The sequence below is a fragment of the Pinus tabuliformis genome, chromosome J (assembly GCF_031772625.1).
Source record: "Pinus tabuliformis cultivar Carrire ecotype Pingquan chromosome J, CPIR1, whole genome shotgun sequence".
Lineage (NCBI taxonomy): Eukaryota > Viridiplantae > Streptophyta > Pinopsida > Pinales > Pinaceae > Pinus > Pinus tabuliformis.
This window is the reverse complement of record NC_142295.1, coordinates 834,289,642-834,314,939: the sequence shown is the minus strand read 5'-3', so window position 1 is coordinate 834,314,939 and position 25,298 is coordinate 834,289,642. Positions and strand designations below refer to the sequence as shown.

The window sequence follows — 25,298 nt, the reverse complement described above, 5'->3', positions numbered from 1 at the left end:
TCCGATCCAAATGAAGCTTCTGAGATCTTCTAAGTTCAGCTTGTGATTCAACAAAATACAAAACCTCCAGATTCATTTACTTTTTATTTCTTGTTTGTTGAGAAACTGAAGGGATCTGTTAACTTTGAAACTCTGTATAAATACTTGTCTCTTCAATAGAGAAAACAGGGGGAGGTCGCGATCCTCTCCAGGGGGATTCTCTGTAGTTGTTCGATTTGTGCAATAGCACTACAGGGGGTTATAGAGAAAAAAGGGGGTTTCTGGCTCTATTATAATTGCTTTGCACTATTGCAGACAGTTTTATTATGGGTCTGAGCTACTCCAAGGACTACATATTTTGCAATAAAATTTTGACACTGTTTACTTAATTTTTGTTCTTGTGTACTATTAGCGGAATACAGGATTATTGTCTCACTGTTAAAGTTTCATTTTTGGTTCTGATCTTTATTCCAAACAGTATTATGTTTCTTTGATATTATGCACTATTGTTGTGTCATTGACATTTTGCTTTTGAAACTTTGTTAAAGCTATCTTTGCAAGGCAGAATAAGATCGAAATCAATCTTAATTCATTGAAGTATTCCTACGGTGATTGATAACTATTTATTATTCATTTGCAGGGTTATTTTGCTTTCACTTGTATTAGTTAATGTGAACTACTTCCTTAAGTAATACAAGATCACATGATGAATTATACCAGTCCTTCCCGCTGTTTTAGTTAACTTGCTCTCAGATTAGGAGAAGGGCTATCCCATTCTAATTCGAGATAAGTTTTTTGTGTTTTAGATTAGTTCTGCATTTACATCTTAGTTTGCATCAAGTCCTCTCTTAAAGAGGCAAATAAATCATTTAATTGTAGTTTGATCAGCGTTCTAAATCGATCAAACCTTTGTGTCATTTTACTTCTTTAACCCACATCTTAAAAATCGATGCAAAGGAAAGGTAACATGATGTAATATAGGTGTAAATAGAATAATTATTAGTTTAGGTTATATTAGTTTTAGATTAGATTAGTTTTAGGTTAGTATTAGATAACAGGGTAACTGGACCCATAACCAGTTGGAACCACCATCTTCAATGGAAAAGGAGTTGCTTTAAGTTTCCGACCAGGTGGTCTCCCCTAATGTTGACAGAGGACATTTTTGCCGATCAATAGGTTCTTAGTCGCATTGTACAAAATGAGTTGGTTCCATACAAAAACTTGCCAGTGCAAAACCAAACCAGCATTTCCAATTATGTGCCACTAGTCAGACCAGTTAGAGCCTCAAAACGGCCAAACCTGATTCAACCAGTTCTTATCCAGTTCTGATAACACTACTAATTACATAGCGAAGATTCGTGAGAGAACCGAATGCACTGATTGTCCAGCAGAAATTCATCATCTAGCGTGACTCTTGCCTCATGTACATTAACCCTTTTCTCATCTAATGTTCTTTTAATAGCAGTAAGAGGGTAGATCGAGGCTTGCATGCACGGGGTGAGGTGTCGCTTTCCCTTCGAAGGGTACATCCTCTCTCTCCTTATATTATCGCCACCCAATTATTGTGATGTGGCCATTTCACCTATCCCAATCCGGCAATCTGGGAAGTTTGCAAGTACCATAACCAAGTGTCAACATTCAAATTAGAGTCAATTGGCTAAGAAGCTGCAAATGGGAGGTGTCTATTTTACCCACATCGTCAAGGACTTGCAACTGACCTCAACTACTATTGCAAATATAGGCACGCAACATGCACGGGCACAAACATCAAGGACTTGCAACTGGCCTCAGCTACCATTGTAATTATAGGCACGCAACATACACGAGCACAAACGTCACTGGACAGATGTGAACCATAGCGGCCCTAATCACAACACCCCGCTTTCACTAACCCAACAACCCATCGTTCTTGACAGTTATATTTTTCAATGCTATAAGAAGTGTTACAACAATTTTTGTATGTTTTTTATTTTCTGAATATATCAAATTAGAAAACCTGTGTTTTATTTGCAATGGGGGAATTCCAGTTGTTTTTCCATCAATCGCACTTTTGCCGGAATTTTATTGCAACTTACTGTATATGTGCCAAAAGATCTTATCACGCACAGACCCCTGATTTCTTTCCTTCTAAGATTAGATTAACGCTTAGGTTTTGAACAAGTTTTTATTCACAACTCGCTGCAACGCACACCGATAACTGGCAGGGAGTAACGCGCAGTTAATCACCAGCACACAAAAGCAAAGTCTAATTCCTAACATTTGAATTTGTGAGCATTCTGCAATTGCTCTTTCGAGATATTCAACGCGTGTGCATCCTTGGAATAACAGAAGAAAAAACGCAAGGGAAGCAAGGAAAGGACCTGGTGAGAATTGAGAGGGTCTGTGAGGCGCCTGAGGATTTCCACGAGCGGAACGACGAAGGCGAGAGTCTTCCCGGAGCCGGTGGCGGCATCGACCGCGACGTCCTTGAAAGAGCATAAAAGAGGGATGGTGGCGGCCTGTACAGGCGTACAGTAATGGAAGCCGCCGTCCTCCAACACCTTCAGAGTGGCCTCTGATAGAGGGGGCTGCAACACGGAAAAGACTTTGTCTGTTAAACCTTTCTTCTTCTCCGACGCCATAGCAAGGCTGAAGTTTTCACAAAAACACTCGAGGTTTTATACTCTGCACAAAAACTGTGTATATTTTACAGCGTTGCAGTGAAAAGCCTAATATACGCCTAAATACATATAGCCACTAAATTATAACGATCTCGGTAAACGAAGGTTATTAAAAATAAAAATACATTTATCTTATTTCTATTTTGAAATTGTGTTCATTTCAAATAGTGGGAATACCTCTTATAATTTAGTGGAACAGCTATTACTTGAGTTACTAGAAAATATATATAAATTGTCTCCAATTTTTTTAATTGAAATTATTATTTAAAATGGTAAAAATTAAACTCTATTATAGCAGAGTTAAGCTTAACACAAAAGAGAAAACAGATATCCTTATTGTTTAAAGAAAATTATGTTATTGGTGATCCATAAAGATGTAAATTTTTATTTTTACCATATGCATATTAGTCTTCAGATGTTAACTTATTTCCTTGTATTTAAGAATGATAACTTTTTATTTTTACCATATGCATATTAGTCTTCAGATGTTAACTTATTTCCTTGTATTTAAGAATGATAAGTTTTTAGATAATCTTACTCAGAGTGCTCCTTAATATTTAAGGAAAACCATGTTATTGGTGATCCATAAAAGATGTAAACTTTCACTCTTACCATATACATATTAGTTCTCAGATGTTATTTGATTTAATTATGTTCAAAAACGATAAGTTTTTAGACAATCTTATTCCAATCCAAAATGATGGTTCCAGTCATCCTATGTATCCCAAAAATATCCAATATTCTTTGCACTTCATCATCATTGAGGCTAGGTAGAAATCATGAGATATCAAGCATCCACATCAATGTAGTTTCATTCCTTCTTTATTTAAACTTATTCAAGCATAAAGCAAATAGCGAAGGCACCCTTCATTTGCTTCTCTCTGTGAATACAAGTTGATTCATCACCATTATTCAAGAAAAACCATGCCACTTGAAATGACTTATTGGTGGTTCATAAGGAGGCAAACTTCCATTATCACCAAATGCCTCTGAATCTGGGGATGTTAACATGTTTCCTTATATCCTAGGAAAACAAGTTTTTGAGCGATTAGAAGTAGTTTTAGTTCTTACTCTAAGAACAAAAGGGTCGTTTTAATGCCCTAAAGTATTTCCAAGATACCCAATAGCCCCTATATTCCATCATTGTTGAGGCTAGGAAAATTTCATGAGGTATCAAGTATCCACCTCAATTTAGCTCCATTTCTTATTTATTTACACTAATTTAGTGTTAGAGCAATCTACAAAGATGATGTTTTCACTTGGAAAAAGAATGGAAAATTTAGCATGATTTTGATGAAATCTGGTGGAATTTTTTAGAAATCCAGGTTACATCTATCAAGCTTCAGAATTTTGGGTGCCCTGGGGATTTTTTATGGTACTAAATCCATTTCCACCATCAAAGAAATGATTCAAACACTCCCACGGTTGGATTTATTGAAAAAAATAATCGTCATATTCCAACGAGAAATTCATCATCTCGGCAAAATTGTCACCTCGTTAGACAACGCCATTTAGTGATAAAGAAGATAGTGAAGATAGTCATCACTTGATATTCTATGTGAATATTGGTTAACTTAATATCATAATTTAAGGAAAACCATTGCACGTGAAATGACCCATTAGTTGTCCATAAGACACTTGTCAGAAGCCTCTAGGTCTTGGGACATTAACTAATTTCTTTATGTTTGATAAAGATAAGCTCTTAAACAATTGAAAGCAATTTTAGGGCTTACTTCAAGGCCAAACAATGGTTTCAAGACCCTATACTATCCCCAAAATAACCAACATTCTCTATATGCTCCATGCCTATCAAGTATACAAGAGGTATCAAGTACAACCTCAATTTAACTTAAATTCTTCTTTATTTAAAATTATTCAACCATAAATTCTAGGTATTCTTTGTCATTTTATATTTTTTCATACAAAAAAATTGTCCAAAGATATGAGATTTTTTTTTCCATGTGGTTCACGATCTCTAGAGATCAGTGAAACGCTACGTCCACAAATTATTGTTCCAAACAGATCCACCGGAAGGGATCACTTCTCGTCAGCTCAAACATGGAGCTTGACCCCAAGAGTGTTGAGAGAATTTGAACCCGTGACCTCTCAATAGCAGAGGTACCTAACTACGAAGACTCAACTAATTGAGCTAAACCGTAGGAATTTTCTGTTAAATAATTTGTTACTTCAAGGTAACAAACTAGTGTAACAATGAGACTAGTCACTTGATGAATTATGTAACAATCAAAATGTAGCTCATGTTGTTGACATTCAAACCAACATGGATCCATCTTAACTTCAAATCTACCAAGCGCCAAGAGGGATCAAGTCTTTCAAGATGTAAACATCTTTTTGAGTGCAAAACTTGAGAAAAAGTTCGCACCTCCAGATATTTGATTCCTCTCAATGCTTAATAGATATGGAATTAAGATGGATCTGTGTTGGTTCTTAATAATATTATTTATATTTTTATAAATTTCATATCTTTGTATATAGAAATTTTATTTTATTTTTAATTTTATTAAAACTTTGATGATACATATAGTTATATATATATATATATATATGCTCTTAACACTTTTCTTTAATAGTATTTATATTTTTTATGTTTAATATGATAAGCGTGGCATTCACATTTTATATAGAGAGAAGTTAGCGTAAGTACTAAGTTTTTATATATTTATTAATTAAATTTAAATATGAATTTTTGAAATATCATGATTATAAATATGAATCATTATTATTTAAATTTTTTAATGTGATATGTATATTATAATTTTTTCTCGAAAAAATTGTTTTAAATTTTATGAATAAAAAGAAAATTACAATATAGCAAACTCAATTGAATTGATTTATTATTGTATTAGGATGCATATTTTCAATAGAAATTTATATTGTTTATCATTATGTTTTTTTAAATTTAATTTTAAATATAAGCTTTGAACCCTCGTGTTAGTTTCGTTGGCGATTTTTTTGCTAGTTCGATGGCTACAAACCCGAGGGGGACTCTTCCCCTCCAAAAGATGAAGATGACCTTTCAAGCATTAGTTTCCTCCCTTCGAAAGAAGCCACACACTAAAGAGGTACAACTAGGTTTGTAAAGAAGGCTAAAAATATTCCCTCCATTTCCATCCCTACAGGGTTTCGCAGAACTACTTTGACTTACTCTGACAGAGCCCTCGTAGGTGAGTTTGTAGGTATGTGGTCCTCCCCAAAGTCAATGGAGCAATGGACTGAATAAACCTGGAGACCCAAGATGAAAGGTAACATCAACATATATGCAGTAGGCACTGGCTTTTTCACTTTTCTTATTTAATATAATGAGGATAGAGATGTGACCTTTAGAAACGGTCCTTACTTTTTCAGGAACAGGGGAATGTATCTGCTTTCATGGTCTCTAGACTTTGATCTGGAAAAATAAATTCTGAATGCAGTGCCAATTTGGGTTAAACTTCTAAGACTTCCTTTGTCATGTTGGAGTAATGATTGTTTCAGGCAATAGGGAATGCACTAGGAAGATATTTGGATCGAGCTTAACCAAAAGGTCACAAGTTTGCCTGAGCAAAAATTTGTGTAGAAGTTTACCTAGAAAAGGGATCTCCCTTTGAGATTAAGTTGACACAAAGGGAATGGGTTTCATAGCCAGATTATGGATTATGAACAATTTCCATTCAAATGCATGGTATGTCATGAGTATGGACATTTTGCAAGGGATTGCAAAAAATCCCAGCTGGAAAAAAGGGGATGGTGCAGTCGTAATGCAGGAACAATAACGACAGACCCAATGTAAGGGTACAAACAAAGGAAAGTCAGGGCCAAAACAAAAACCCACTAGGTCAAAAGGGAAACGAAGCCACCACTTCATCTAACCCCTTTAATGTGCTTCAATATCATGAGGGGGTAGGTCATGAAGATCCAAAGAAGAGATATGAGGTTCCAAAGGTGGAGGAGGATATATTTGAAGAGGTTGAGGGGGAAATGTGTGACACATATCTCACAAAGGATTCAAACCTTAATTAAAAGGAGGCAACTCTGAATCAAAATACCAATGAAAACCCACACGTTCTAGACAGACATGGACAAATGGTAGAAGGGACGCCCGCATCACAAAAGGAAACAAATGTAGGTGTTGGGAAAGTTTTGACAATAAATGCCATGAAAAAAATAAGTTAGGGGGACAAATCAACCAGTTTGGAATCATAAAATCTCAAAAACGTAGGTCGGCCTTCCAAAAAAGTGGAAAGGGAGGTAGAGGAGGAGCTAAACAAAAAGCTAAGCAATCAGCCTCAATTCTCAGAGGCCTTTAAATCAACAGCAAGTAAAGAACAAGGGAGCACCAAGATAGGAGGAGATAAGCCCACTGACCCCAAAGCTAAATGAAAGTTATCTCTTGGAATATATGGGGAATTGGAAACCTCGCAAAATCCCAATTTGTAAAAGATATACTTAAAAAAAATAAAATTGCAGGTTATTTTCCTGCAATAAATAAAGTTAGAAGAAAGTGGGATGTTGAACCTCACAAGGAGATTTTTGAGAGAACACATAGGTGTGTTATGAAGCTCGCAAGGAGCATCGAGTGGATTGGGCACCTTTTGGTTAGACTTGCATATCACACTGAACTAATGTGTAAAAACTAGATTCTTGGTGGCAACCCTCATTGAAAAGAAGGACACCAAAGAAAAATTCACAATTGTGAATGTTTATGCTTGTGTCAACTACAACGATAAAAGTGAATTCTAGGACTCACTAATCTACTTAAAGGAGGATCAATGGAATCTGGATTACAAATAGGTGGTGGTTTTAATACCATTCTATTCTCTTTAGAAAAGTGTGGGGGTAAAATAGTCTAAGATCCCTTTTGAGAGTGAATGGAGGACTTGGTGAATGATTGGGACCTCGTAGATATTGTTCCAAAAAGTGGGAAATATACTTGGACAAGTCGCAGAAGCAGAGATGATCATATAGCGGCTAGGTTGGATTGATTTTTATTACATAGTAATTAGCTAATTAAAGGCATTCATTGCATCTCTTCAATTTAGCCCAGGGTGATTCAGACCATTGGCCTATTGGCTTGGAAATAGAAACTTAAAGGTTTGGGTCCAATTCCTTTTTGTATAGTCCAGGATGGATCCAGGAAGAAGGAGTCGTCGATCTTGTAAAACATGCATGGTCAACTCCAGTGTTTGGATCACCCACATTTGTATGGGAATCCAAGTTGAAACAAGTTTAGCAGGCTCTCAGGATATGGGCTAAGAATGATCTGAAAATTCGATCATCCTATAACACTTATGCAAGTTTTGATAAATTTTGGGTCTTCAAATGGTCACTTAGAATAGGTAAGTGTTAAATTAACTTAAATATGAAGCAAAATCATATGAAACCCAACATGATAAAAATGAAGAAGAAAACAACCAAGTGATAACAGAGTTCGTCTAGTGTGGAGTACGTCTCTAGGCCCTGCTCCACTAGCTAGGCCGCTTTATTGATCTCAGCAACAAAAACAGTACATTACAAAACTTTGACTCATAGAGTAAACCTCCTTCTAGAGTGGCATTGTTTTTCCTTCAAAGAAATGTTATCCTTTAGAGAACTCTCACTCATAAGTTGACTCTCTTTATCAAAGAAATGATGGTGCCACAAGAAAAGGACTCTCTCACTAAATGTGGCAACAGGTCCTCGTACTCATTCTGAGATCAAAAAGCACAAATTCAACTGCTTCAATAATGAAGTGTCAAAATGGTCCTTGTCCACAATCATAATGAAACAAAATCATATGAAACCCAACATGATTAAAATGAAGAAGAAAATAACCAAGTGATAACGAAGTTCGTCCAATGTGGATTACATCTTTGGGCCCTGCTCCACTGGCTAGGTCGCTTTATTGATCTCAGCAACAAAAAGAGTACATTACAAATCTTTGACTCATAGAGTAAACCACCTTCTGGAGTGGCATTGTTTCTCCTTTAGAGAAAATTTATCCTTCAGATAACTATCACTCAGAAGTTGACCACGGATGATGGAACACTTATTCCAAGTTGAATGTTGGGAAAATCCTAGTGATGGGGATCACTTGTGATTGATTAATGGCTAAGGAAATTTGCAAAAGAAATGGATAAGGCTTTGGAAAGGAAAAGTGGCATTTTTGGCACATTTATTTATGAAAATAATGCAAATTAGGTGAAAAGGGAGGTGGAAGGTCACAGGTTGCATGTGAGGAGGAAATTGAAGGAAAATAAGGGAAAATGAAGGAAATAGAGGCCTCATTCATAAAAAGGATTCTGAGGATCAGTGGGTAACCTTTTGTCAGTTCAGTTTTGGAGCTCTCTCATTATTCTCTCTCTCTCTCTCTCTCATACTCTTGGAGACTTAGAGTTTTCTTGGAGCACTCTTGGAGGGTGTGCCATACTTGGATTCTTCAAGCAAGAAGGCAAAGGAAGAGCAGGAAAGCGCATGAAGGCATCGGGATCAATAGCTACATCAGATTTGCATGCAGGCACCAAGTTGCATGTATGTTTCCTTCACTAGTTTTGGCATGCATGGCATATGCATGTGGATTTTGGTTGTGATCTGTAATTGGCATGGAGGATGGCTGAGATTGATAGTGGATTGCCTAGCCTTACCATTTCCTGGATAGCCAGTTTACTTTCATTATTTGTTTTGGTTGGTTCTAATGTTTCCTTAGCTTGGGTTGAGTTACTAGTCCTGGAAGCCCTAATTGGATAAAGGCTTTGGAAGCCATGTAACAACTTCGGTTGAGTTACTAGTCCTGGAAGCCTTGGTTGGACAAACGCTCTGGAAGCCCTTGGTGGGTTGAGTTACTAGTCCTGGAAGCCCTGGCTAGACAAATGCTCCGGAAGCCATGTATACGTTGTGGGTTGAGTTACTAGTCCTAGAAGCCTTGGTTGGACAAATGCTTTGGAAGCCCTGGAAGGCTTGGATGGAGACCAATATGGTGATGGTTTTGGTGATGTTTGACCGGGTGGTGGAATCATTGTTTGATGGGTTGAAGTGGATGGCCACTAGAAGCCCTAGATGAGTTTTAATTGATGTTTCCTATGAGATTCCACATTCATGCTTGGAATATGGCATGGGGGTAAATGGATGAAGAGATATTTGGCTCAGCCATTCTACGGTCTAGTGGAACGTGGAAGTCCCATCCCGGGTTTGGATTTTACATCATTAATGAAAGGTTATTTCTCCTTGTATTTCTATGACCATTTTGATGGATTAAATGTGGTCTATATGGTTATACTTTCATAAGTATTTATGCTGCTATTATGTTGGTTATGTATGTGTTTTATGATAGCAACCATGCATGGCTTTCATCATGTTTTTACTTATAATTGAATGATCAATGTATCTATGGCCTAATGGATGGAGTGACAGTTGATATGTTGAGACATCAATGGTTCTTAGTGATTCTCAACTAAGTATGAGACCCCTATGCTCAGAACTTTTATTTATACCTGTAGATTACATATTCGTGATATGTTTGACGAAATCCCTGTCATGGCTAGTAGGGGTCTAGTCAAGGTTTCATTCAAGCATTTGCTTTAGTATTGTTATTTCCATGTTATTTTATTGTTTTGAAGAGATGGTTAAATTATGGGCAGTGACATGGGCTATGGGCCTGAAACAGTGGCTCAAATCCTGGGGACGCTGACATAACATTGACAAATTTAGTCTCTGGATGCTAGCAAGCAAGCCTGTGAGACTGACTTTGGGTTTTTGGACGATGTCATGCCTATAGCATGAGAGCGATTGAGGCTGAAGTTGTTCAAAAGTTCAGTGGGACCCGAGGGCAAGTTGTCCAAAGTATTGGATTGGTTCCTCAGGGTCTTGTAGCTGATGTTGAATGTCCATATGATGTGTTTCTGTAGGTTCCACTTCCTTAATGTGACTTAGGAGGTCGAATCATATCATAGTGGCCTCTCGTCACATGTTTACCCCAGCTAGCAGGTTGCTTGGGTGGATGTGGGAGGAGGGTGTTACAGAGTGGTATCAGAGCATGGTTCATCCCTCGGACTGGATGGGCTATGTGTTGGTCATGCATGCATGTAAGCTGCATGTGTGTCTCTCACACTTGCATTCGATGTGTTTGTTGCATTTGCATGATGTTGATCATGGTTGGAGTGATGTCGTCATGTGAAACTTGAAGTTGTTATTGTGGGATACAGCATAGTGAGTGTATGACTGGTTACATGTCGACTTATGTCACTTACATGTATTGTTGTAGTATGTTTTTTTAGATTCTTGTATGCTTGGTTGCATGTATCATTCTTGCAGGTTTTATTTCAAGTATTGTTCATTCATGCTTGGTCATATGTGTTTATGCATATGTGTGGATGGTTATGCATCGCTTATGCATGTTCATGTTTGCATGTGGTCAAGTGTATAGTGATGTAATGATGGTGGTTGTCATGCATGAGGTCATGGTGTGTGTTGTTGTTGAGGTCATGCATTGATGACTGGACCCTAGCTAGAATGACAGTTGCATGGTCATATGCTTATGTTTTATGTTTCTATATGTTGTCATGATTATGTTATACATGTATCACATTGATTTGTTGATCTTGCAGACAAGGTATCCTCCCCGAGCTATACTAAGGTACATTGGTTTATTGTGATTTGGTTTAGCTGACATGATATACCTTGCAGGAAGAAATATCAAATGGCTAGCAAGATGGTTGACTACAAAGACTCTCCCTATGAATCAGAAGAGAAGTATGGTGTTGGGAACTCTTCCGACTTGGCAGTGACACTGAGAAGTTTAAAGGAAGAAATAAGGAGTTGTAAGGCAGATAATGACAGAATCATACAAGCACAGGAAAAGTTAGCAGAGGTAAATGCAGTCATACTTCAGAGCTTGTCAGATTTGCAGTGACAGGGACCACTTCGGATCAGCCATGAGCAGGAGGATAGAACTAATGGGGCATATGGTAGTAGATCGCATGGTGGTCACAAATCAAATAGAGATGACATATTGTTTGAAACTTTGGATAGGAAAGGGGATAGACACAATTATGATTCTAGTTCTGATTCAGATAAGCCCAATGATCGTCGTTGATATCATCCTTACAAGAGGAGTGATAAGGGGTATTTACCAGATGAGTTTAGGAAATGAAAGCCACCTACTTTTGATGGAGAGGCAAAGAAATCACAAGGTGTGGAGGCATGGTTTCTAGGCATGAAGAAGTTCTTTAGATTGCATGATTATTTAGAGAACATTAAAGCTAGAGCATTCAGTCTCAAAGGAAAGGCAAACATTTGGTGGGAAGACGTGAAGAATGTTAGAGGTATAAATGAGGAAGACTTGACTTGGAGTGAGTTTGAGTGGCTATTCAAGAAGAAGTACCTATCAGAGAGATACTTTGATGACAAAGAAAAATTTTTATGAGCTAAAGATGGGATCCATGACAGATGATGAGTACACTAGCAGATTCTTGGAGTTGTTGAGGTATGTGCCTTACCTCAAGGAGGAGAAGGCTAAGATTCAGAGATTTGTTAGTGGATTATCGGTTGCATTCAAAGATAGGATCGAGTTTGATGAGCCTAGATCATTGGAGGAGGCCATCCGGAAGCTGAAGAATTGCTATGAACAATCGAAGCGCAAAACTGAGACTAAGCCAGACTGGAGAGGTAATGCAAAGAACAAAGGCAAATGGGACAAGAAGCGAGTAAGACCACAAGATACAGGTAACAAGGAGAATGTTGCACCACCTAAGAAGTTCAATACATCAGATAGAGGACAGGGATTCCGATCAAGGGAAAAGAACAAGGAGACAGGTTGGAAGCCCATAGAGTGTTGGATTTGTGGCAAGGATCATCATAGGAGAGATTGTCCTCAAAATCATGGATGTAGACATCAAATATACAGTGTGAATGAGGCACAAATTGTTGGTGATGTTGGTCAGAGTATTCCATGTATCTATGCAGCATTGGATAACAAATAGGCAGATCATCAGGCATCTCTCAGTGAGATGGACGGTAAGATTTGTGATAAAGTTATTTCTATTTTGATTGACCCTGTATCAAATTATAGCTATGTTAGCCCTGACTTGGTGAATAAGTGTGGTTTGATTAAGGAATTGCAGGCAGAGTCTTGGATAGTACAGTTGGATACAGGTACAAAGAAGCGAGTTCATCATTCGGTAAGAGCTTGTGCATTTGATTTGAATGGTATGCCTACCGCAACACATTTGAATGTATTACCGTTAGGATCATACAATATGTTGTTGGGCATGAATGGGTTGTATCTTCATAGAACCAAGGTAGAATGTTATGAAAAATTCATTGAGTGTGTTGATGACAATGGAGAACCAAGAGTCTTACAGGGTAAGAAGAAAGCTACATCAGTTAGGATGGTGACAACTATGCAAGCAAAGTGTAGTTGTAGAAAAGGGTGTAAGTTATTTGCAGTGCACATTTCTAGTGATAAAGGTAAGGAAGTTGAGGATGCAGATGTGTTGAGAAGGTACCCAATTTTACAATAGTTTAAGGATGTATTTCTTAGGGACATTACAAAGTTTCCACCTCACAGGGAGGTATACTTTTCTATTGAGTTAGTTCCATGGGCAACTCCAGCATCAAAATCACCTTACAGGATGAGAACACCTGAGTTAGTTGAGTTAAAGCTGCAGTTGAAGGAAATGTTGGATAAGGGATACATTAGGCCGAGTGTATCACCATGGGGCACATCGGTATTGTTTGTGAGGAAGAAAGATGGTACTATTAGATTATGCATTGACTATAGAAAGTTGAACAAAGTGACCACGAAGAACAGGTATACGTTGTCGAGGATTGATGACTTGTTCAATCAGCTGAAGGGAGCAAAAATGTTCTCTAAGATCGACTTGAGATCTGGATATCATCAGGTACACATCAAAGAGGAGGATATTTACAAGACTGCATTAAGGACGAGGTATGGGAATTATGAGTTTTTTGTAGTTCCATTTGGCTTAACTAATGCTCTAGCTACATTTATGTGTGATGAATAGTGTGTTGCGCCGTTCATACTTGGATAAGTTTGTTATTGTGTTCATTGATGATATACTGGTATATTCTAAAAATGAGGAAGAGAATGTTGAGCATTTAGCAACAGTGTTGCAGTTGTTGAGAGAGCATCAGTTGTATGCTAAGCTCAGCAAGTGTAGCTTCTTTCAGATTGAGGTACACTACTTGGGGCATGTTGTCTCCAAGGAAGGCATTGCAGTAGATTGAGAAAAGATAAGAGCCATCATGGAGTGGGTAGCTCATAAGAATGTGGATGAGGTGAGATCTTTCATGGGGTTGGCAAGCTATTATAGGAGTTTCATCAAGAACTTCTCATAGATTGCTTATCCTATCACATCATTATAGAAGAAAGGTAAGAAGTTCGAGTGGACAAAGGAGTGTGAGGCTAGTTTTGAGCAGCTTAAGCAGTTGGTGACGCATGCAATAGTGCTAAAGATTGCAGATCCAGACAAAGAATTTGTACTATGCACATATGCTTGCATGAAGGGACTTGGTGGAGTCCTTATGCAGGATGGACAAGTGGTATGCTATGAGTCGTGGAAACTGAATGAGCACGAGCAGAACTATCCCACACATAATCTTGAGATAACAACGATTATACGTGCATTGAAGATGTGAAGACATTATCTTTTGGGTAGTAGATTTACATTGATGAGTAATCACAGTGGTTTGCGATATCTATTTGACCAACCGAATCTGAATGGTAGGCAGGCTCGGTGGTTGGCTACGATCAATGAGTTTGATTTCGAGATAAGATATATCAAAGGAAAAGAAAATAGAGTGGAAGATTCTCTTAGCGGGTGGGTACAAGTAAATCACTTAGTAGCTATAAGATCCTATGGGACAAATCTACAGGATAGGATCTCGTGGGCAGGTCAGCAGGATGTCAGATATATGGATATTGTGGACAGGTTACAGCAGAGCACAAGTATAGGTACAGGTGATGGTACAGGTAGTGGTACAGATACAGGTGTAGGTGCACAGGATATGGATTATTGTCTTACAGCATATGGATTGGTTAGATTCAGAGATAGGATATATGTGTCGGATAACAGTGAGATCAAGAAGATGATCTTGAGAGAGTTTCATGTGAAACCTTATTCAGGTCACCCTGGCTACTAGAAGACACTGACATCAGTGAAGAGATTTTACTATTGGTCAAATTTGAAGAGGGATGTAGCAGAGTTTGTGGCTAGATGTTTTGATTGTTAGCGAGTGAAAGAAGAATGTAAGCATCCAAGTGGACTGCTACAACCGAAGACAACGAGACAACATGATTCAAATCGTGGTTATTGTGGACAGGTTGACAAAGGTTGCACATTTCATTCCGGTGAAGTCTACATTCTCAGCTAGCAATGTAGCACAAGTGTTCATCAGAGATGTGGTCAGACTGCACAATGTTGCGAAGAAGATTGTGTCAGACAGGGATGCAAAGTTCACTTCCAAGTTTTGGAAGGAGTTGTTTGCAGGTTTGGGCACAGAGTTGGCCTTCAGTACAACTTATCATCAGTAGACATATGTACAGACAGAGAGGGTCAACATGATATTGGAGGACATTTTGAGGATGTATGTGATGCATCAACATCGAAAGTGGGAAGAGTGTCTTCCACTGATAGAGTTCACGTACAACAATGGGTATCATGAATATTTGAGGATGAGTCCTTTTGAGGCATGGTATGGGAGGAGTTGCAACATTCCCATCAGTTATAGTGATTCGTTAACATCATGTTGATTGGACCAGATATGTTGGCAGACATGGAACAGGAAATGCAGGTGATCAAGAAGAATCTAAAGGCAACACAGGATAGGCAGAAAAGTTATGCAGACAGGAACAAGTGGTTAAGGAGTTCCAGGTTGGGGAATGGGTGTACTTGTTCATCAAACCGAAGAAGAGCTCCTTGCAGATTGGATCATGTGCCAAGATGGCACCACGGTTTTGTGGACCCTTCAGAATTATTGAGAGGATTGGGCCAGTAGACTATCGAATTGCACTGCCTCCGACAGTGAAATTCCATGATGTTTTCCATGTATCATTCCTTAAGAAGTATGTTAAGGATGTTGATAATGTGATTGATTGGTCTATATTGCAAGTGGAGCCAAATGGAGAATTCCAGCCAAAGCCTCAATGTATATTGCAAAAAAAGGTTCTCATGCTCCATAACCGAGCAATCGAGAAAGTTAAAGTGCAATGGAAGGACTTTGGGCCCGATGAAGCTACATGAGAGATGGCAGACCAGATGAGGGCTATGTATCCTTCCTTGTTTGCCGGTTGAGACAAAGCAGTTTTGGATTGGTGTTTTTGGTGTGATTTTGGTATATGCTTTGGTATATGTTTCGATATATGATTGGTGATGTTGGTTTATGTACATATGTATATGGATGTAAATACCGCCATGAGCTATGTTATAAAGCTCCAATAAGCGGTATAGGTGTCATGTCATTATGATGTTATGTTTGTTATGTTTCATGTTGGTTTGCTTCTCAACAGGTTGATCATTGTAAATACTGCATCGAGCTAAGTTATAAAGCTCCATTGGAAATATATTTTGCTTACAACAGTTTTGTGGTTATAGGTGTTGTTGAATACCGAGGATGGTGTTCCCCCAAGGGGGAGGGTTCTGTAACAGCCCTAGTGAAAATTCCATGTAATAAAAGTAAATAAAGGCAAAATAATAACCATGGATGACAGGACACTTATTCCAAGCTGAATGTTCGGCAAATCCTAGTGACGGGGGTCACTTGTGATTGATTAATGGCTAAGGAACTTGGCAAAGGCAATGACTAAGGCTTTGGAAAGGAAAAATGTCATTTTTTACGCATTTATTTATGAAAATAATGGAAATTAGGAGAAAAGGGAGGTGAAAGGTCACAGGTTGCATGTGAGGAGGAAATTGAAGGAAAATAATGGAAAATGAAGGAAATAGAGGCCTCATTCATAAAAATTCTTCTAAGGACCAGTTGGTAACCTTTTGTTGGTTCAGTTTTGGAGCTCTCCCTCTCTCATACACTTGGAGACTTAGAGTTTTCTTGGAGCACTCTTGAAGGGCGTGGCATACTTGGATTCTTGGAGCAAGAAAGGAAGACTAAGAAAGCACATGAAGGCATCGGGATCAACGATTACATCAGATTTTCTTGCAGGTACAGAGTTGCATGTATGTTTCCGTCACTAGTTTTGGCATGCATGGCATATGCATGTGCATTTTTTGTTGTGATTTGTCATTGGCATGGAGGATGGTTGGGATTGACAGTGGATTGCCTAGCCTTGCCATTTCCTGGATAGCCATGGTGATTGTGGGTTTACTCTCATTGTTTGTTTTGGTTGGTTCTCATGTTTCCTTAGCTTGGGTTGAGTTACTAGTCTTGGAAGCCTTAGTTGGACAAATGCTCTGGAAGCCTTGTAACAACTTGGGTTGAGTTACTAGTCCTGGAAGCCTTGGTTGGACAAATTCTCTTGAAGCCCTGGAAGGCTTGGATGGAGACCAATCTGATGATGGTTTTGGTGATGTCCGATCGGGTTGTGGAATCATTGTTTGATGGGTTGATGTGTATGGCCTCTAGAAGCCCTCGATGATTTTTGATTGATGTGTTCTATGAGATCCCACATTCATGCTTGGAATATGGAACAAGGGTGAATAACTAAAGAGATATTTGGCTTAGCCATTCTACAGTTGGGTGGAATGTGAAAGTCCCATCCCGGGTTTGGATTTTGCATCATTAATGAAAGGTTATTTCTCGTTGTATTTCTATGAGAATTTTGATGGATTATATGTGGTCTATATGGCTATACTTTCATGAGTATTTCTGCTGCTAGTATGTTGGTTATGTATGTGTTTTATGACAACATCCATGTATGGATTTCATCGTGATTTTACTTGTAATTGAATGATCAATGTATCTATGGCCTAATGGATGGAATGGTATTTGATGTGTTGAGACATCAATGGTTCTTAGCGATTCTCAGCTAAGTATGATACCCCTATGCTCGTAACTGTTATTTATACCTGTAGATTACAAACTCGTGATATGTTTGACGAAATCCCTGTCATGGCAAGTAGGGGTCCAGTCAAGGTTTCATTCAATCATTTGCTTTAATATTGTTATTTCCATGTTATTTTACTGTTATGAAGATATGGTTCAATTATGGGAAGTGACCTGGGCTATGGGCCTAAAAAAGTGGCTCAAATCCCGGGACCCTTGCATAGCACTGAAAAATTTAGTCTCTGAATGCTGGCAGGAAAGCCTATGAGAGCGAATAAGGCTTAAGTTGTCCAAAAGTTCAGTGGGACCCAAGGGAAATTTGTCTAAAGTATTGGATTGGTTCCTGAGGGTCTTGTAGCTTATGTTGAATGTATGTACGGTGTGTTTCTGTAGGTTCCACTTAACGCGACTTAGGAAGTCGAATCATATCATAGTGGCCTCTCGTCGATGTTTAGCCCGGTTGGTCGTTTGCTTGGGTGGATGTGGAAGGAGGGTGTAACAGAGTGGTATAAGAGCATGGTTCACCCTCGGACTAGATGAGCTATGTGTTGGTCATGCATGCATGTCAGTTTCATGTGTGTCTCTCACACTTGCATTCAATGTGTTTGTTGCATTTGCATGATGTTGATCATGATTAGAGTGATGTCATCATGTGAAACTTGAAGTTGTTGTTGTGGGGTGCAACGTAGTTAATGTATGAATGGTTACATGTCGACTTATGTCGCTTACATGTATCGTTGTAGTATGCTTGGTTGCATGTATCATTCTTGCAGGTTTGATTTCAAGTATTATTCATTCATGCTTGGTCATATGTGTATATGCATATGTGTGGATGGTTATGCATCACTTATGTATGTTCATGTTTGTATGTGGTCATGTGTATAGTGACGTAATGATGGTGGTTGTCATGCATGAGGTTGTGCATTGATCACTAGACCCTAGCTAGAACGGTTGCATGGTCATATGCTTATGTTTTATGTTTCTATATGTTGTCATGATTATGTTATCCATGTATGATGCTGATTTGTTGTTCTTGTAGACAAGGTATCCTTCCCAAGCTATACTAAGGTACGTTGGTTTATTGTGATTTGGTTTAGCTGACATGATATACCCTGCAGGAAGAAATATCAAATGACTAGCAAGATGGTTGACTACAAATACTCTCCCTATGAATCAAAAGAGCAGTATGGTGTTGGGAACTCTTGCGACTTGGTAGTGACACTGAGAAGTTTAAAGGAAGAAATAAGGAGTTGTAAGGCAGATAATGACAGAATCATACAGGCATAGGAAAAGTTAACAGAGGTAAATGCAGTCATACTTCAGAGCTTGTCAGATTTGCAGCGACAGGAACCGCTTCGGATCAGCCATGTGCAAGGGGATATAACTAATTGGGCATATGGTATTAGATCTCTTGGTGGTCAAAAATCATATAGAGATGACACAATCGAGATGGCAGATTGTTGGACACTTCAGATAAGAGAGGGGATAGACATAGGTATGGTTATAGTTCTGATTCAGATAAGCACTATGATCATCATCGGTATCATCCTTACAGGAGGAGTGATAAGGGGTATTTTCTAGATGAGTTTAAGAAATCAAAGCCACCTACTTTTGATGGAGAGGTAAAGAAATCACAAGATGCAGAGGCATGGTTGCTAGGCATGAAGAAGTTCTTCAAATTGCATGACTATTCAGAGAACATGAAAGGTAGAGTGGCTACATTCAGTCTCAAAGGAAAGGCAAATTTGGTGGGAAGACGTGAAGAATGTTAGAGGTATAAATGAGGAAGACTTGAATTGGAGTGAGTTTGAGTGAATATTCAAGAATAAGTACTTATCAGAGAGATACTTTGATGATAGAGCAAAAGAATTTTATGAGTTAAAGATGGGATCCATGATAGATGATGAGTACACTAGCAGATTCTTGGAGTTGTTGAGGTATGTGCCTTACCTCAAGGAGGAGAAGGTTAAGATTCATAGATTTGTTAGTGGATTATCGGTTGCATTCAAAGAGAGGATCGAGTTCGATGAACCTAGATCATTGGAGGAGGCCATCTAGAAGTTGAAGCATTGCTATGAACAATCGAAGCGCAAAACTGAGACTAAGCCAGACTGGAGAGGTAATGCAAAGAACAAAGGAAAATGGGACAAGAAGTGAGTAAGACCACAAGATACAGGTAACAAGGAGAATTTTGCATCACCTAAGAAGTTCAATACATCAGATTGAGGACAGGGATTCCGATAAGGGGAACAAAACAAGGAGACAGGTTGGAAGCCCATAGAGTGTTGGATTTGTGGCAAGGATCATCGTAGGAGAGATTGTCCGCATAATCAGGGCGGTAGACATTAGATATACAGTGTGCAGGAGGCACAAACTGTTGGTTATGTTGGTCATAGTTTCCACATATCTATGCAGCATTGGATAACAAATAGGCAGATCATCAGGCATCTATCATTGAGATAGACGGTAAGATTTGTGATAAGTTATTTCTATTTTGATTGGCCTTGTATCTAATTATAGATATGTTAGCCCTGACTTGGTGGATAAGCGTGGTTTGAGTAAGGAATTGCATGCAGAGTCTTGGTTAGTACAGTTGGCTACAAGTACGAAGAAGCAAGTTCATCATTGGGTAAGAGCTTGTGCATTTGATTTGAATGGTATGCCTACCGCAACACATTTGAATGTATTACCAATGGGATCATACAATATGTTGTTGGGCATGGATTGGTTATATCTTCATAGAACCAAGGTAGACTGTTATGAAAAACCGATTGAGTGTGTTGATGACAATGGATAACCAAAAGTCTTACAGGGTAAGAAGAAAGCTACATCAGTTAGGATGGTGATAGCTATGCAAGCAAAGTGTAGTCACAAAAAATGGTGTAAGATATTTGCAGTGCACATTTCTAGTGATAAAGGTAAGGAAGTTGAGGATGCAGATGTGTTGAGCAAATACCCAATTTTACAGCAATTTAAGGATGTATTCCTGGGGACATTACAAAGTTTCCACCTCACACGGAGGTATACTTTTCTATTGATTTAGTGTCAGGGGAAACTCCAGCATCAAAAGCGCCTTACAGGATGAGCACACCTGAGTTGGTTGAGTTAAAGTTGCAGCTGAAGGAAATTTTGGATAAGCGATACATTAGTCCAAGTGTATCACCATGGGGCACACCGGTATTGTTTGTGAAGAAGAAAGTTAGAACTCTCAGATTATGCATTGATTACAAGTAGTTGAACAAAGTGACAATCAAGAACAGGTATAGGTTGTTGAGTATTAATGACTTGTTCGATCAGTTGAAGGGAGCAGTGATGTTCTCTATGATCAACTTGAGATTCAGATATCATCAAGTACGCATCAAAGAGTAGGACATTTACAAGACTGCATTCAGGACCAGGTATGGGCATTATGAGTTTGTTGTAGTTCCATTTGGCTTAACTAATTCTCTAGCTACATTTATTTGTTTGATGAATAGTGTGTTGCGTCCGTACTTGGATAAGTTTGTTATTGTGTTCATTGATGATATACTGGTATATTCTAAAAATGAGGAAGAGCATGATGAGCATTTAGCAACAGTGTTGCGGTTATTGATAGAGCATCAGTTGTATGTAAGCTCAACAAGTGTAGTTTCTTTCAAATTGAGGTACACTACTTGGGGCATGTTGTCTCCAAGGAAGGCATTGCAGTAGATCTAGAAAATATAAGAGCCATCATGGAGTGGGTAGCTCCTAAGAATGTGGATGAGGTGAGATCTTTCATGGGGTTGGTAGGCTATTATAGGAGGTTCATCAGGAACTTCTCACAGATTGCTTATCCTATCACATCATTGCAGAGGAAAGGTAAGAAGTTCGAATGGACAAAGGAGTGTGAGGCTAGTTTTGAGTAGCTTAAGTAGTTGTTGACACATGCACCAGTGCTAAATATTGCAGATCTAGACAAAGAATTTGTAGTATGCACAGATGCTTACAAGAAGGGACTTGGTGGAGTCCTTATGTAGGATGGACAAGTGGTATGCTATGAGTCGCGAAAACTGAATGAGAATGAGTAGAACTATCCCACACATGATCTTGAGCTAGCAATGATTATACATGCGTTGAAGATGTGGAGACACTATCTTCTTGGCAGGGGATTTACATTGATGAGTGATCACAATGGTTTGCGATATCTATTTGATCAACCGAATTTGAATGGTAGGCAGGCTCGGTGGTTGGCTACGATCAATGAGTTTGATTTCGAGATAAGATATATCAAAGGTAAAGATAACAAAGTGGCAAATTCTCTTATCAGGCGGGTATAGGTAAATCACTTAGCAACTATGAGCTCTTATGGGACAGATCTACAGGATAGGATCTTGCGGGCAGGTTAGCAGGATGTCAGATATATGGATATTGTGAACAGGTTGCAACAGAGCATAGGTATAGGTACATGTATAGGTACAAATGCTGGTACATTTATAGGTACAGGTGATAGTACATGTACATGTGATGGTACAGGTGCAGGTGCACAGGATATGGATTATTGTCTTACAACAGATGGATTAGAGTTAGATTCAGAGATAAGACATATGTGTCAGATAGCAGTGAGCTCAAGAAGATGATCTTGAGAGAGTTCCATGTGAAACCTTATTCAGGTCACCCAGGCTACTAGAAGACACTGACAACAATGAAGAGATTTTACTATTGGTCAAATTTGAAGAGGGATGTAGTAGAGTTCATGGCTACATGTTTTGATTGTTAGCGAGTGAAAGCATAATGTAAGCATCCATGTGGACTGCTACATCCAATCACGATTCCAGAGTGGAAATGGGAAGTCATTTCCATGGATTTCATTAGAGGTTTGTCAAAGACAACGAAACAACATGATTCCATCGTGGTTATTTCGGACATGTTGACAAAGGTTGCCCATTTCATTTTGGTGAAGTCTACATTCTAAACTAGCGATGTAGCGCAGGTGTTCATAAGAGATGTGGTCAGACTGCCCGGTGTTCCGAAGAAGATTGTGTTAGATAGGGATGCAAAGTTCACTTCCAAGTTTTGGAAGGAGTTGTTTGCAAGTTTGGGCACAAAGTTGGCCTTCAGTACAGCTTATCATCCGCAGACAGATGGACAGACAGAGAGGGTCAACATGATATTGGATTACATTTTGATGATGTATGTGATGCATCAACATCGAAAGTGGGAAGAGTAACTTCCACTGGTAGAGTTCGTGTACAATAAGGGGTATCACGAATCTTTGAGGATGAGTCCTTTTGAGGCATTGTATGGGCAGAGTTGCAACATTCCCATCAGTTGGAGTGATTTGGTTAACAAGGTGTTGATTGAACCAGATATGTTGGCAGACATGGAACATGAAATGCAGGTGATCAATAAGAATCTAAAGGCAACACAAGATAGGCAGAAAATCTATGCAGACAGGAACAAGTTGTTTAAGGAGTTCCAGGTTGGGGAACAAGTGTACTTTTACATCAAATCCAAGAAGAGCTCCTTTCAAATTGGATCATGTGCCAAGTTGGCACCACGATTTTGTGGGCCTTCAACATTATTGAGAGGATTGGTCTAGTAGCCTATCGAATTGCACTGCCTCTGACAATGAAAGTCCATGATGTTTTCCATGTATCATTGCTTAAGAAGTATGTTAAGGATGTTGATAATGTGATTGACTGGTTTGTATTGCAGGTGGAACCAGATGGAGAATTCCAGTTGGAGCCTCAGTGTATATTGCAGAAAAAGGTTCTCATGCTCCAGAACCGAGCAATCGAGCAAGTTAAAGTGCAATGGAAGCACTTTGGGCCTAATAAATCTACATGGGAGATGATGGATCAGATGCGAGCTATGTATTCTTCCTTGTTTGCAGGTTGAGGTAAAGCAGTTTTGGATTGTTGTTTTTGGTGTGGTTTTGGTAAATGCTTTGGTATATGTTTCGATATATGTTTGGTGATTTTGGTTTATGTACATATGTATATGGATGTAAATATTGCCATGAGCTATGTTATAAAGCTCCAATAAGTGGTATGGGTGTCATGTCATTATGATGTTATGCTTGTTATGTTTCATGTTGGTTTGCTTCTCAGTAGGTTGATCATTGTAAATACTGCATCAAGCTAAGTTATAAAGCTCCATCGACAATATATTTTGCTTACAAAAGTTTTGTGGTTATAGGTGTTGTTGAACACCGAGGACGGTGTTTCGCCAAGGGGGAGGGTCCTGTAACAGCCCTGGTGAAAATTCCATGTAATAAAAGTAAATAAAGGAAAAATAATAACCACGGATTACAGGACACTTATTCCAAGCTGAATGTTGGGCAAATCCTAGTGATGGGGTTCACTTGTGGTTGATAAATGGCTAAGGAAATTCACAAAGGTGATGGCTAAGGCTTTGAAAAGGAAAAATGGCATTTTTGACACATTTATTTATGAAAATAATGGAAATTAGGAGAAAAGAGAGGTGAAAGGTCACAGGTTGCATGTGAAGAGGAAATTGAATGAAAATAGTGGAAAATGAAGGAAGTAGAGGCCTCATTCATAAAAAGGCTTATGAGGATCAGTTGGTAACCTTTTGTGAGTTCAACTTTGGAGCTCTCTCATTATTCTCTCCCTCTCTCTCATACTCTTGTAGACTTAGAGTTTTCTTGGAGCACTCTTGGAGGGTGTGGCATGCTTGGATTATTGTAGCAAGAAGGAAAAGGAAGAGCAAGAAAGTGCAAGAAGGCATCAGGATCAACAACTACATTAGATTTTCTTGCAGGTATCGAGTTGCATGTATGTTTCCTACACTAATTTTGGTATGCATGGCATATGCATGTGGATTTTTTGTTGTGATCTGTCATTGGCATGGAGGATGGCCAGGATTGGCAGTGGATTTCCTAGCCTTTCCATTTGCTGGATAGCCATGGTGATTGTGGGTTTACTTTCATTTTTTATTTTGGTTAGTTCTCATGTTTCCTTAGCTTGGGTTGAGTTACTAGTCCTAGAAGCCCTGGTTGGACAAACACTCTAGAAGCCCTGTAACAACTTCGATTGAGTTACTAGTCCTTGAAGCCTTTGTTGGACAAATGCTCTGGAAGTCCTTTGTGGGTTGAGTTACTAGTCCTCGAAGCCCTGGTTGGACAAATGCTCTAGAAGCCCTGTATAAGCTGTTGGTTGAGATACTCGTCCTGGAAGCCTTAGTTGGACAAACACTCTAGAAGCCCTGGAAGGCTTGGATGGAGACCAATCTGATAATGGTTTTGGTGATGTCTGACAGGGTGGTGGAATCAATGTTTGATGGGTTGAGGTGCATGGCATCTGGAAGCCCTGTATGAGTTTTGATTGATGTGTTCTATGAGATCCCACATTCATGCTTGGAATATGGCACATGGGTGAATGGCTGAAGAGAGATTTGGCTTAGCCATTCTACAGTCAGGTGGAATGTGGAAGTCCCATCCCGGGTTTGGATTTTACATCATTAATGAAAGGTTATTTCTCCTTGTATTTCTATGAGCATTTTTATGGATTATATGTGGTCTATATGGCTGTACTTTCATGAGTATTTCTGTTGTTATTATGTTGGTTATGTATGTGTTTTATGACAACAACCATGTATGGTTTCATCATGTTTTTACTTGTAATTGAATGATCAATGTATCTATGACCTAATCGATGGAATGACAGTTGATGTGTTGAGACATCA

At 38.8% G+C, this 25,298-nt stretch overlaps 1 protein-coding gene across 2 annotated transcripts in view; it reads right to left on the bottom strand.

The window, feature by feature from the left end:
- LOC149229296 (DEAD-box ATP-dependent RNA helicase 18-like) overlaps window positions 1-2,699 on the bottom strand; it is a 227,135-nt gene extending 224,436 nt beyond the window's left edge. The window contains exon 1 of one of the 2 annotated variants that reach the window (XM_089378557.1): window positions 2,340-2,699. In XM_089378557.1, the coding sequence (XP_089234683.1) occupies window positions 2,340-2,600 (261 nt within the window). In that variant the 5' untranslated portion in view covers window positions 2,601-2,699. The remainder of the gene's footprint in view (window positions 1-2,339) is intronic. The other variant, XM_089378556.1, reaches the window with a different exon arrangement.
- Window positions 2,700-25,298: the final 22,599 nt, after the last annotated feature.